The 12,905-nt window shown below is 39.3% G+C and overlaps 1 protein-coding gene across 4 annotated transcripts in view; it reads left to right on the plus strand.

Moving 5' to 3' along the window:
- Positions 1–12,905, plus strand: part of STXBP5 (syntaxin binding protein 5) — a 374,150-nt gene that overhangs the window by 256,460 nt on the left and 104,785 nt on the right. For all 4 annotated transcript variants that reach the window (XM_055002095.1, XM_055001852.1, XM_055001931.1 and 1 more), the window contains exons 11-15: positions 94–166; positions 1,358–1,505; positions 1,588–1,655; positions 3,892–3,932; positions 4,912–5,132. In XM_055002095.1, the coding sequence (XP_054858070.1) occupies positions 94–166; positions 1,358–1,505; positions 1,588–1,655; positions 3,892–3,932; positions 4,912–5,132 (551 nt within the window). The remainder of the gene's footprint in view (positions 1–93; positions 167–1,357; positions 1,506–1,587; positions 1,656–3,891; positions 3,933–4,911; positions 5,133–12,905) is intronic.

The raw sequence follows: 12,905 nt of genomic DNA on the forward strand, positions 1-12,905 counted from the left end.
AGACTGGTTGTATATAGTCTTATAAAATTTCAAAGCAGTAGATATATGTTTAGCAAAAGCTAAATACTCTTTCTTCCTGGATTTTTTTTAAAGATTTCCAAGAGCCATATGCGGTGGTTGTCCTTCTAGAAAAAGATTTAGTACTTATTGATCTTGCACAAAATGGGTAAGAATTCAGGGTTTAATGGGATTACATGGAGGGGTCTCTGTTCATTAAGTTTAGCAGTGGATATAGTTTGATAAATGTGTTTATCAAAAAAAAACCTTTATTTTCTATTGTATTCCATTTTGATACTGACTTACTGAACCCTTCTAAAAGTTTTTTTAAAAGAACTTTTTAAAATGAAGAGTCTCTTCATTTTTTGTTTGTTTGTTTTTCCTTTTCTGCAGCGAAGAGCTGTGAATACATTTCTGTATCAACTTAATATGGCACACTGTGGGCTGGTTCTCACATATGTGCTTAGTGGGGAGCATAAATGCAAATGTGTCCTTACTGTGCTTACAATATAACGCATGACTTTCCCGTGCTGTTTTTAGAAGAATAGATCATTCAAATCAAGTGTATCTATAACAAGCATCACACTTTATGCATCATGTATATACAAGAAGTGTAAACCTGCCCTGAGTAGCACTATAACCATAAAATTGAATAATATAATTTACAGTTCTTGTAAATTTTGTAGTGGCTGGTTAGCGAAATGTATATGCGAAGCACATTCCCCTTCATCCTCCTGCTTTTAGCTGCTGTTATTCGCTTCCTGGCAGCAATTCTTATCCTAGAAGATAGATTTATATAGCTGGTATTTTTTTATCCTGCCCTTCCTCCAAGGAGCTCACAGTCATGTATCTGGTTCTCCTTCCTCATTAGCAGGGAGCCAAATTAGAGACATCACAAACAGCTGATCTCTAGCATTTTAGGGAGTAATCCTACTCAAAATCCTAGTCATGTTGTCTATTCAGTGGAGTTTACTTCCAGGAGAGTGTTTTTATAATTTTCCTATTAAATGACTTCTTTGTGGAGTGTGTTAACTATATTACACTGGAGTGTTTTTTATAAATCTGTACAGGGCGCAGCAGGTTAATTGACCTGAACACACCCAACAGGATGAAATTGCAGCCAATTCTTCACTCTTGTGTTCCAAAGAATCTGTATAAAAATCATAATCTAATCTTTCTTTAATGCACTGTAAATATATCAGCACTCTTTTCCTTGTTGTCTATGTAATGTATCATTTGCATTTAGTTACTAAACTTTGTATTCCTTCTGTTTACATTTTTATCATGACTAAAAGTTGATTTTGTATGGAAAATAATATAAAATTTCAATTGACCTAATTTTCACTCCCTTTCATTAAAGGTATCCTATATTTGAGAATCCCTATCCCTTGAGTATACATGAATCTCCAGTGACCTGTTGTGAATATTTTGCTGATTGTCCTGTGGATCTTATTCCAGCACTTTATTCAGTTGGGGCTCGACAGAAGCGTCAAGGTTATAGTAAAAAGGTATTAAAAGGAATTTAAATTCTTATTTCTTAATAACTATGTTAAGTGTCACTGAATTTAACCTATTGGTTTATTTACTTAGGAATGGCCTATCAATGGCGGAAACTGGGGATTGGTCACACAGAGTTACCCAGAGATCATTATTACTGGGTAAGTAGAAAGAGGAGGGGGAGGTAGTTGTGAATTTCCTGCATTGTGCAGGGGGTTGGACTAGATGACCCTGGAAGTCCTTCTAACCCTATGATTCTAAGATAGTTTCAAATAGTGATAACTTTAATGTTAACAGATGTGTTAATTTATTTACTGTTTTATTGTATAATTGCCTTTGAACTTTGTTTTTATGGGTTTATATGGTTTTAGCTTCTTTGAATAGAGCAAATATAGAAACAGCCTACACATTTTTAAATTAAATAAAAATTTAAATCTCCTTTATTTATTTCTTTATTATCTGTTCCATAAATTTATTTATTTATTTATTTATTATATTAGATTTTTAGCCCGCCCTCCCCACTGAGCGGGTTCAGGGCGGAGCACAACATTTTAATTTACATAAAAACACATAAAAGCAGATAAAACATTACAATAAAATTTAAAACACTACATACAATAAAAACTTCTCCTCAGATGGCAATGGAAGAGTTACTTCATTTCAGACATGGACCATATATCCATATCTATAGATATATATAGGGTGGTGGACAGATCTTTTCAAGTCAAAATAATGCTCCATGCATTTTTATGGGTGCTGCAAACATTCTGAAATAGGGGCCACAATTTGGAAATCCTGAATCAAATCTTCCTGAAGCATTCATAATGCTTTGGTAAGCTTCAGGGCCCTGGGAGTTAAGTTTAAAGGGCCCTTTTGCAAGCAGCAGGGCACTTTAAACTTTCCCATTCCCTATCCTTACCCTCCTCCCCCACTTACTGGCACCATGCTGGAGGAGGCGGCCCTCCCACCTCCCCGCTGGCCTCTGGTGGCCGTGCCAGCAGTGGCCCTCTCTGCCAGCCAGCTGGCCGCGCCGGCTGTGGCTGCGCTGCAACGGCAGCAGGGAGGGCCCTCTCTGTCAGCCAGCTGGGCATGCTGGCCATGGCTGCGTGGTGACGACAGCAGGGAAGGCTCTCTCTGCCAGCCAGCTGGCCAGCGCAGCATTGGCTCCAGTCTTCCACCTGGCCAGGTAAGTGGGGTGGGGGATGGGATTTAATGGTGGAGGTGGGAGTTTAAGGGTGGGGGTCCCCCCTCCCCCATCACTTCAGTATGCATCGAATCTTTACGGAGCATACTGAAGTGACTTAGAAACCCGAATCTGAAATGGCATGCTGCTTTGGATTTCAAGTTTTTCTGAAGCTTTTTCCCACTTCAGGTAAACCCGAAGTGGGAAACCTGAATTTTTTTCAGGTGCACACCCCTATTCTGAAAATGAGATGCAATGCTATATAGGTTTTAGACAAGCTGAATTAGCAAGTGTATTTACTAGAAGGATAGCCATGTTTTGGCTGCAACAAACTAACAAACAAACTGCATTCAGATATCCAGTTTACCCACAGAGAACTAAAAATGTGCACAGACTTTTTGTTTGGCTGCTTCTTCTGTTCTTTCTTGTGGGAGCATGATGGAGGAATGATGGTTTAAGTCTAACTGGTTTACTGTGTGAATGCGAGTAACTGTTTTCCTTCTAACTGGGATCTTAAGACAGGATTGAATCTTAGTTAAGAATCTTGGTTTGCAAAGGAAAACTAACTGTAGCTAAAGTGAGTCTACAGTCATATGTCACAGGTAATTGGGATTACTCTTAGCCTATCGTTCATGCATCACCTTCCATGCAAAAAGAAATGAGGGAGAAACCAAATGCAGGCATGTATCTGACAGAAGATAGATTCTTCCAGTTTTTTAATTAACTGTAATTGGTAGTCTAAGTGCAGTCAAAGAGCTTTGTGGCATCTTAAAGACTATAGCACATTTATTATGGTATAATTTTTATTGAACTATCTCCACACACTCACCTGATGCAGTTTGTAGGGAGATAAATAGCAGAGCATCATCAGCATATTGATGCTCTCACTCCAGATCCCCAGACGATCTCTCCCAGTAGTGGAATGAACATGTAATTTGTCCAAATAAGGATTTAATTGTTAGATTTCCCCCCCCCCCCTATATTTAAATAGCACCTTCAGTTGTGGCTATTTACAATTTAAGATTTGAAAATAAGATGAAAAACAAACCAATATATTTTATGGGCATTGTGCTGGCAACACTACAATACTAGGGAAACAATCAAGTCACAAAGGAGTATTTAAAATATTGATTTAATGTGATTAGCTCAAATCAATCTCAGCACCATTGCTCTCCATTTCTAAGAATATTTTCTAAAAACTTCCTGTTTCATAGGCATGCAGATGGGTCAATCAAGTTTTGGGATGCTTCTGCAAGTGAGTATTTTGCCAAGTTATGTAAGGTTCTCATAGAAAGCACTTTGTAAGTGCTGTTATAAACCTATTGTGTTATGAACATAATATTACTGGATTATCTCTCCACCTCATACACTTGACTGTCAAGGCTTTACTCCAGCTAAAGTTACTTGTACAAATACCCTGTTCAAATCAGTGGATTTTTAAGTTAGAACTTTTCCCATTATTGTGATTTGGACTTAAGCACAATTAGTTGTAATTAAATTGGAGCCAAAAATTAATATACATATGGGTAAGGCAAGGCTACAGGAAAACCCAAAGAGGATTATGTTAAAATTATGAAGTAGGAGATAGCCAATTTGATATAATTAGAGGTCACTATTATGAAGAATTTTGAGAGATTTCTGAAACTTACTCTGCATGCAAACTAAAAAAAAAAAACGATCAGAGAAATGTTATAAGTTGAACCATACATTTTATTTTAGTGATTTTGAGATTTAAGGTCATGATACTTCCTGTGGAAGTAGAGGCTGAAACATTCTGATGAATGTGGCCATCTAGAGCTCACTGAAATCTAAGATGACCAGGAGCCAAAGAGCTATACACAGTGTTTTGCAGATGTACCAGGGCTTTGCTTGCTCTTTGTTCCCATTGCAGTCTGTCAGATTCTTGCTATACTGTCCATGAGAATAAGGGGGCTGATTGGAGGGTTGGATATCACAACAGTAAAATAAATTATATAATGCAAAGAACATGCAGGGGAGGGGTGGGAATAATCTCTAAACCCATACATGCAGAAGTGCTTTTCCAAGCATCAGGGTCTTTGAATTCAAATATAGATGGGAATGTATGTAGTGTGGTGATTTCAATGGGCTTAGACTGGAGGAACTCCGTTTAGGATTTCACTGTTAGTATTGTTTTGTTTGAACCATTTTATGAAGGAGGGAAATTCCAAAACATTGTGCATATTTGCTCATGCAATTATTTTGCTTATTTCTAGTAACACTGCAAGTGCTATATAAGCTAAAAACAGCTAAAGTCTTTGAAAAGTCACGAAATAAAGATGATAGACCTAGCACGGACATTGTAGATGAAGACCCATATGCCATTCAGATCATTTCATGGTGTCCAGAAAGCAGAATGCTGTGCATAGCAGGAGTTTCTGCACATGTCATTGTTTACAGATTCAGCAAACAAGAAATTACAACAGAAGTTATTCCGGTAAGTAGCATTTGCCTTTATTTTAAATATATTTCATATGCTGGTTAAAATCTTTGTATGTGCCACTTAACCATTCAAAGGCTTTGCTTCATGTTTGTATCACTTTCTCACACTTGTTACTGAGAGAACTGACACTCTGTTGAACACTTCGTTTCTGCTCGTGGTATGCTTGGACTGTATGTGTTGTAAGTCAGCTTCAGTCTGTGCTCAGTGACAATTCATCAGATGAAGAACAGCCTGCAGTTTGCCCTCGACAATGTATAATTGACCCAGCTGCAGCTGACCTTGAGTCAGAAGGAGAGCAGCAAAAGATCAGGTTTCTGGCTTATAGGGAATCACAGCCTACAGCTGAGGCTGAGTCAATATCACAGAATTCTGAAGTGAGCCACAAGGCTTCAGACACCCCCTTCAGCCTACCTGGTTCACCTACACCCTTCCAACGCAGACACTGTCAGAGACGTGTAGAATTGCAGGACCGGAGAAAGAGTGCAAGACTCATGAGTCATCGTCAGCTGTCAGCTGCAGAGATTGATGAATAGTTTTGGGATGGCTGCCAAATAATTACCTGGGAGTTTAGTTCATTAGGACATGGCCATAAAAGCAGTTGGGAGAAACAGCAGTTAGCGGACACAACAACTACAATTTACAGCTGCTCCACTGTCCTTGCTGTTACCCAAACTCCAGAACTCTAACTTTTGGACTGGGCCTGACTTGTGGCTTCTCTGAAAATCTGACCCTTGGACTGGACTTGACTTTTGGCTTTTCTGGAACCCCTGATATTTGAATTGGATTCTATTTACTCTTTGCTGCCTGGTCATGACTGGCCTCTGAACACTTGCTCTGGCCCCTGGGGAACTACGTCAGTACAGTATGTGTGTTACATGCCTTCAAGGTGCCTCCGACCTATGGCGACGCTATGAATGAAACGTCCTATCTCTAACATACTTGCTCAGATGTGGCTTCTTTTATTGAGTCAAGCCATCTTGTTTTAGGTCTTCCTCTTTTTCTGCTGCTTTCCACTTTTCTTGTTTTCTCATGATGTGACCAAAGTATGGTAGCCTCAGTTTTGTCATTTTAAATTCTAGGGAGAATTCAGTCTTGATTTGATCTAGAACCCACTTATTTGTCTTTTTGGCTGTCCATGGTATCCACAAGACTCTCCTCCAGCACCACATTTCAAATTAATCAATTTTCTTTCTGTCAGCTTTCTTCATTGTTCAGCTTTCACATCCGTACATAGTAATGGGGAATAATATAGTTTGGATTATCTTGATCTTGATCCCCAGAGAGACATCTTTGTTTTTTAGGATCTTTTCTATCTGCTTTTCCAAGTCTCAAGATTCTTCTGATTTTTTCATTGCAATCTCCCTTTTGGTTGATAGTTGAGCCAGGGAATAGAAAATCTTGGACAATTTCAATTTTTTCAGTGTCACCTTTAAATCTGTGTAATTCCTCAGTACTTTTGTCGTCTTGGTGTTCAGCTCTAATCCTGCTTCGACACTTTCTCCTTTAACCTTCATCAGTAGTCATTCCACTATTTTCTGCCAGTGATGTGGTATCATTTGCATATCTCAAATTGTTAATGTTTCTTCCACCAATTTTCACTTCACCTTCTTCTAGTTCTAATCTTGCTTTCCTTATTATATGCTCTGAATAGAGTTTGAACAAGTACGGAGATAATATGCATCCTTGTCTGATACCTTTGCCAGTTGGAAACCATTCTGTTCCCTTATGGTTCAGATATAAAGATCAGGCCTATAAGATATTATCAGAAGATCAACTAAAGGATTTTGAGAATAAAAACCCAGAACTCTGCTGCACCAAGAACGAAGAAAAGGAGGAGCCGGAGGGGGGGGGGGAGGAGGAGAGCATCGCAACAGCAGTTGCACAGAGAGAATTGCGTCCGGGACCCAGAAGGGGGAGGAAAGTTTAATCAGAATTTGAAATGTTTATTCTCTGTATGATTAACCACTCCATCATTATTCTATGGAGCTATTTTTGTATTATGACAGTATGAAGGGAAACATTGAAGTGTAGTGTTTAGTGTTTGTAGTTCATTCCCCCCCCCCCCTTTTTCTTTTTCCACCCCCCTTTGTCCCTTCCCTCTCCCCTTTCCTTGTGATAGTCTGGTGTAGTGTTTTGTAGTTATGAAAAATAAAAAAATTTATAAAAAAAAAAAAGGAAACCATTCTGTTCCCTGACAGTAGCCTCTTGTCCAGAGTACAGGTTGCGCATCAAAACAATCAGATGTTGTGACACCCCCATTTCTTTTAACATTCTCCATAGTTTGGACTAAACAGGGATTTAAGATGGGTTGCAATGCTCATTCTGACCCCATTAAAATGAAAAGAAATTTAATAACATAAAAAGTGCACACTGTATCTGTAAACATAAGCTGAACAAAGATAAAAGAAGTGTGAATAAACAGAAACTTCTCTAATCCTTGTCTCTTGCATACCCCTACAGAAGGTAATAAGAGACAGGTAATATAATTTTTGGATTTGCAAGCAATTAGAAATCATCCATTATCTTGGTTTCAGTGTCCAGGGGTCATCACCTGTTGATTTCAGTTCTTGGAGTCAAGTTGGAGTTCTACCTCCTCCTTATAAAATGGAGACCAGAAGAGTTTCCTCAGCATATTGCCCACCTCCAACTAAGACCTCTTTCCCTTCTTGTTTGCAAGAAATGTCCACTCTGCCTTTTGGCCTCCCAAAGCTCTATAGCTTAGATGTGACTCTGACTGTTCATTGTTCTTCTGCAGCCAGTGTTATCTGCATTCTGTGGTACTGGCTGCCTTTGAGGTGACCACTTCCAACTTGTTTCTCCACTTACCTCCTCCTGGTAATCAGCAGAGAATTTCTCATAGCCTCTGTGCCTATAAAGAATGCAAACCTAAAAAATTCTCTTTTGGGGTGCTGGCTGGGACTATAATCCTGGGGTGTAAGGCATTTCACCACAGACAATTTGTAGTGCAGTGTCATAAATATTCTGATAACAACCATCTCTGTATTTAATTTCATTGAAATCCGGGAACAGTGATTCACTACTTGAATAACTGCCTAAACATGCTTATAGGCTAGATTAGGCTAATGTTGAAATTTAATCCAGAGAAGGCAAATTTAGAACACCCTTGTTCTGAAGAAGTGTTTTTTACCTGACCAAAATGGTATAATACTACCCTAACAAAGATATTTTATTTTAGTTGTATTTTTAAGCCAGTTTGGTGTAGTGGTTAAGAGCACAAGACTCTAATCTGGAGAGCCGGGTTTGATTCTCCACTCCTCCACTTGAAGCCAGCTGGGTAACCTTGGAATAGTCACAACTCTCTGGAGCTCTCTCAGCCCCACCCACCTCTCGGGGTGTTTTGTTGTGGGGATAATAATGGCATACTTTGTAAACCGCTCTGAGTGGGCATTAAGTTGTCTTGAAGGGCGGTATATAAATCGAATGTTATTATTATAATGTTATTATAAAATTAAAACCCCAAATCCAACAATAATCAATAAAATTACAGGAAAAAAACAACAACCCCATTTTATAACCCATGTAAAATAAAATACCTTTTAACACTAGATTCTTATCTGAAATAGATACATCTTCAAAATCTTCCGGAATAGCAATAAAAAGTCAAATAGGCTGCTCCCCTGGGGGCAGGGGGGGGAGATGACAGCTCACCAGGTCCTGCCCATTGAATGTCTACGAAAACTGGTGTCCACAGCAAGCCTCCCTCCATCCAGTTGATCTCAGGCTGGTTTATACAGTTGAATGTCGTCCTTAGGTCCTTTCAGCCCAAACCATTTAGGGGTTTAGTTGTCAAAAACAGCACTTTTTATGTAAAACAGAAGCAAATCTGTGCCAGTGTAGCTACTAAAAAATGGGTGAATTGTGGTGAAAGTAACATTTTATTTGGTATTTTGAAGTTCCGTGGCCATCTTCCAAAGCAGCCCCACATAGAAAAGTCTGTTACATGGAGTAGTCTAGTCTGGATGTTATCAAGGCAAGTATGTCCTCCTTATGTAGGTTTCAGCAGGAAAGAGTAAAAAGCAGAGCCAGATACCACAGGTACAGTTTTTCAGTAGATGGAACAAACATACAAGTGCAACATGCATTGCCTAGAAGTACTATTGTATCCTTTGTTCCTTGTGGTTCTTTGGTGTATTTTACCAGTGGTGATAACTCCTCCTGTCAGATAAGTGTTTGACCTGTGTTTTGTTAATTTCTCATACTAATTAGTTTAGAAGCTCCAACTACTAAAGAAAGTTGCTGTAGCTCATCCCTTGACAATGATGAGACACAGGGAAAAATATACCCTTAGCTTAGCTACTCTGATTTTCAAATCAAATATATAAAAATATGTGTACACACTAATATAGTTTAGACAGTAGAAGTATCTAGTGCACTCTCTGGCACTATTTGGATCACTTTAACCAGCTTATTTTGTTGGACGTCAACAGTATCTTGAAAGTTGTGAAGGCCTTCATTTGCACTGTTCTTCATCATCATGGATACTGAAATCTTGTAAGGAACTGATTAATTGTCCTTTGATATCCACTACAAATAAATCACTGACTAAAGGTTTTTCCCCCTCAACCTCTAAAGGAGGCAGTTATTTCTCCATTACTTGAAAAACCATGTCTGGAGAAGGCAGTTGTGGCCACCTATCATCTAAGTCTCTAATCTGCTCTTTTTGGGAAAGATTATTGAAAAATGAGTGACAAAGACCTCCTGCTCTAGACCCTTTTGAATTGAGCAGAAACACAAAAACAACATTGAAAGCACAGAAATTCTATTGGTGACATTATTTGATGAGTGTAGACAAGGGCTGTGCTACATTATGGGTGTGGCTGTATTTTTCAACACCCTTTGATATAGTAGGTCATACATCATGTTGAGACATTTGGAGGTAGAAATATGATGTGCTCAAAGGTTGTGCTCTGGAATAGTTCAAATCATTCTTTGTGGATTAGACTTCAAATGCTGTTGGAGACCAGTTGTCTTCATCATTGTGGGACTTTTACTGTAGTGTTCCATAGGGCTCAGTTTTACCTCCTGTGCTGTTTAATTTTTATGTAAGGTCCGTGGAAGAGATTCTTCCTCAATTTAAAATTGTATGTTATCAATATGCTGATGATATCCATCTTTATAGTTCATCTTGTCTTCTGTGCAGTCCCACAAGGGAACTGCACATGTGCAGGCCAGCCACAGATGTTCTAAAGCTCTAGCCTACCTTTTCACATGCTTTTCCTCCAGTCATGGCCATAAAAGGCAGGGCAGGCAGTTCCCTCCCTCAGTTCTTCTTTAGTCGCCACTGAAGAAGAATATTCCTTTGCTTTGTTTCCTACCTTCTGATGAGAGTTTTGGTTTTTCAAATCCATGGCTTTGAAGGTTGTCTTCAAGAAGTATACATGTTGTGGTACCAAGATGGCTCAGTTGGATAGGCATGACAAATGCCTGTTAGGTTTGGGCAAGGACCATGACTCCTTGCAGTGTGTGGTTTACAAACCACAAACAGTTTACGCCCAATATTGAAAATTACACTCAAACCTGATCAAAACTTCTGCAGTGACAAAAACTATAGGTAGCAACTTAGATGATTCAACATAGATCTTTATTTTCACTCATCGTATTTCATTTACAATTTGCCTCTCTTTTAGGGAAAACCTGCTGAAAATGATTTATAGGAGGCATTTAATTCCTTTAAGGCTGGCAAAGATCTATAAGACTGGTATCAACATACGCCAATTCTGTGAAGAAGATACAGCAGGTTTTTTCACATTTGGTAGATGTGTATACGAGCCTCCAGTTATTGGAAGCAAAGTGGAGAAAATTATATCAATTGGATTGGAAAAACAAATTCCCCATAAACCAGAGACACTGTTGCTGAATTATCTGCCTGATATACCTAGAGATCAGCAACGGTTGCCTTACATATGATTACTGCTGCCAGGATGTTTTTTGCCAGGCAATGAAAACAAAAATATATTCCTAAGATACAAGATTTTATTGTTAAAAATAAAAGAGATCTATCCTTCAGTGAAATTAACCTTTATCAGAAAAATAGAAATACTTATGGTCAGGAACGATTCAAAGAATGGAATTGGCAATTGTATAACTGGAAATAGTATTGATACTGTCAGTTGATGGTAAAGGGTCTTATATGTCCATGGAAGTAGGACAGAACAGGATTTAGATTGGCAGTTTATCTTATAAATATTTTGTATTTTTTGTGTATATCTGTAAACTGTTCATTTTAATATATTAAAATTTGAGTTTAAAAATAAAGTTTATGCCCAAGATGCGCCATGAAAGGACGTCGCGATTGAAAGCAGGTCTTTGGGAGTCAGCCCTAAAGGGCATTATCAACACAGAGAATAATGTTGTAGATAAAGGACTGCAATGCCCAGAATGGGCCTCCTTAGTTCCTTCTGCATGCTCAGCACCTATTAGTACAGAAACGTTCATTCGCTTCCAGTCACTCATTCAATAGCTCCACCTCAGTGCCAGTCAGAGCTGCCTTTGAAAAAAGCTAAGCTCAAAGCGAAGCATACTGATTAATTGTCGACTTCGAAGTCGCAAAAGAGGAAAACATCCTCTTCAATTCTGATTGTCAGTTGCATTGAGTCCTCCCAGGGTTCTAAGATCTCCATCTCCAACTCCCAGATGGTGTTCCACTTTGGTTCCATCCCTTTCAGAGAGTGAGATTCCGGAAGTCATAAAATTGTTGACAGCCATATCTCCATTGCTGCCATCACTAGTATGGCCTGTGGAAAGACAGAGGACTTCTTCGGATCCATCTGAGAATGACAATAGTTTGGAACCGGCTCCACACCATAGATGCCATCAGTTCCCTGTAGCATTACTATACTTACCAGTTTGAAGGCTCATCAGGCATGTACCTACCTCCTCACTACTTCTTCCATGATGAGGACCTGTAAGTGTCTGCCCATTCAGAACCAAGACATAGTAAAGCCAAACCTACATCGATTCTGGCTACAGTTCCAAAAGACAGTGCTGTCCCGGAACCAACACTGAATCCCACTACTTACTCTGATGACTCCTATGTCAAATGGGATTTTGCATTGGAGCTGTCTCTACCAGAGTTTGTGACAGGGTTCTGCTGTATCCCTGAGTGAAGATCTCTGTTTGTATACCAGTCAGTTAGTCCCGATGGTGGGATACCTGGATATTGAGGTGACCTGCTCTGCTTCGATCTCTTCATATCTGGTATTCAAGGTCCTTCGCTCAGAAATGGCCAGATTGGTGGCATTCCCAATCATGCAAGGCATGTGAGATGTGATTAAAGATCTATGGTCCAGGCCAGCCTTGACTCTGATAACATCTAAAAAGCTGGCCAATATGTATAAGACGAAACAGGAAGGATCAGCCTTCCTACTGTAGCTGCGAATCAGCACTCTACTAGTTCGAATCCTACTACTGCCATGAGCTCAGTAGGTGACCTTGGGTAAGCCACTCCTCTCAATCCCAGCCCCCCAGCTGTATTGTGGGGATAATAATAACACTAACTTGTTCACCACTCTGGGTGAGGCATTAATCTGTCTAGAACAGCAGTATATAAGCGCAATTGTTGTTGTTATTGTTATTATTCCACTTTACTCACCCTCCCGCCAATTCTCGTGTCACCAAGACCATCCAGGGCAAAGGCCTTCAAAAAAGCATGAGCCACTTGGCTCTGATCGATATGAAGGGCAGGAAATTAGACATACTGGGCAGAAAGGTTTATGCTTCTGCAGTCCTAACCTTTAGAATTGGTAA

Source organism: Eublepharis macularius, chromosome 1 (genome assembly GCF_028583425.1).
Source record: "Eublepharis macularius isolate TG4126 chromosome 1, MPM_Emac_v1.0, whole genome shotgun sequence".
NCBI lineage: Eukaryota > Metazoa > Chordata > Lepidosauria > Squamata > Eublepharidae > Eublepharis > Eublepharis macularius.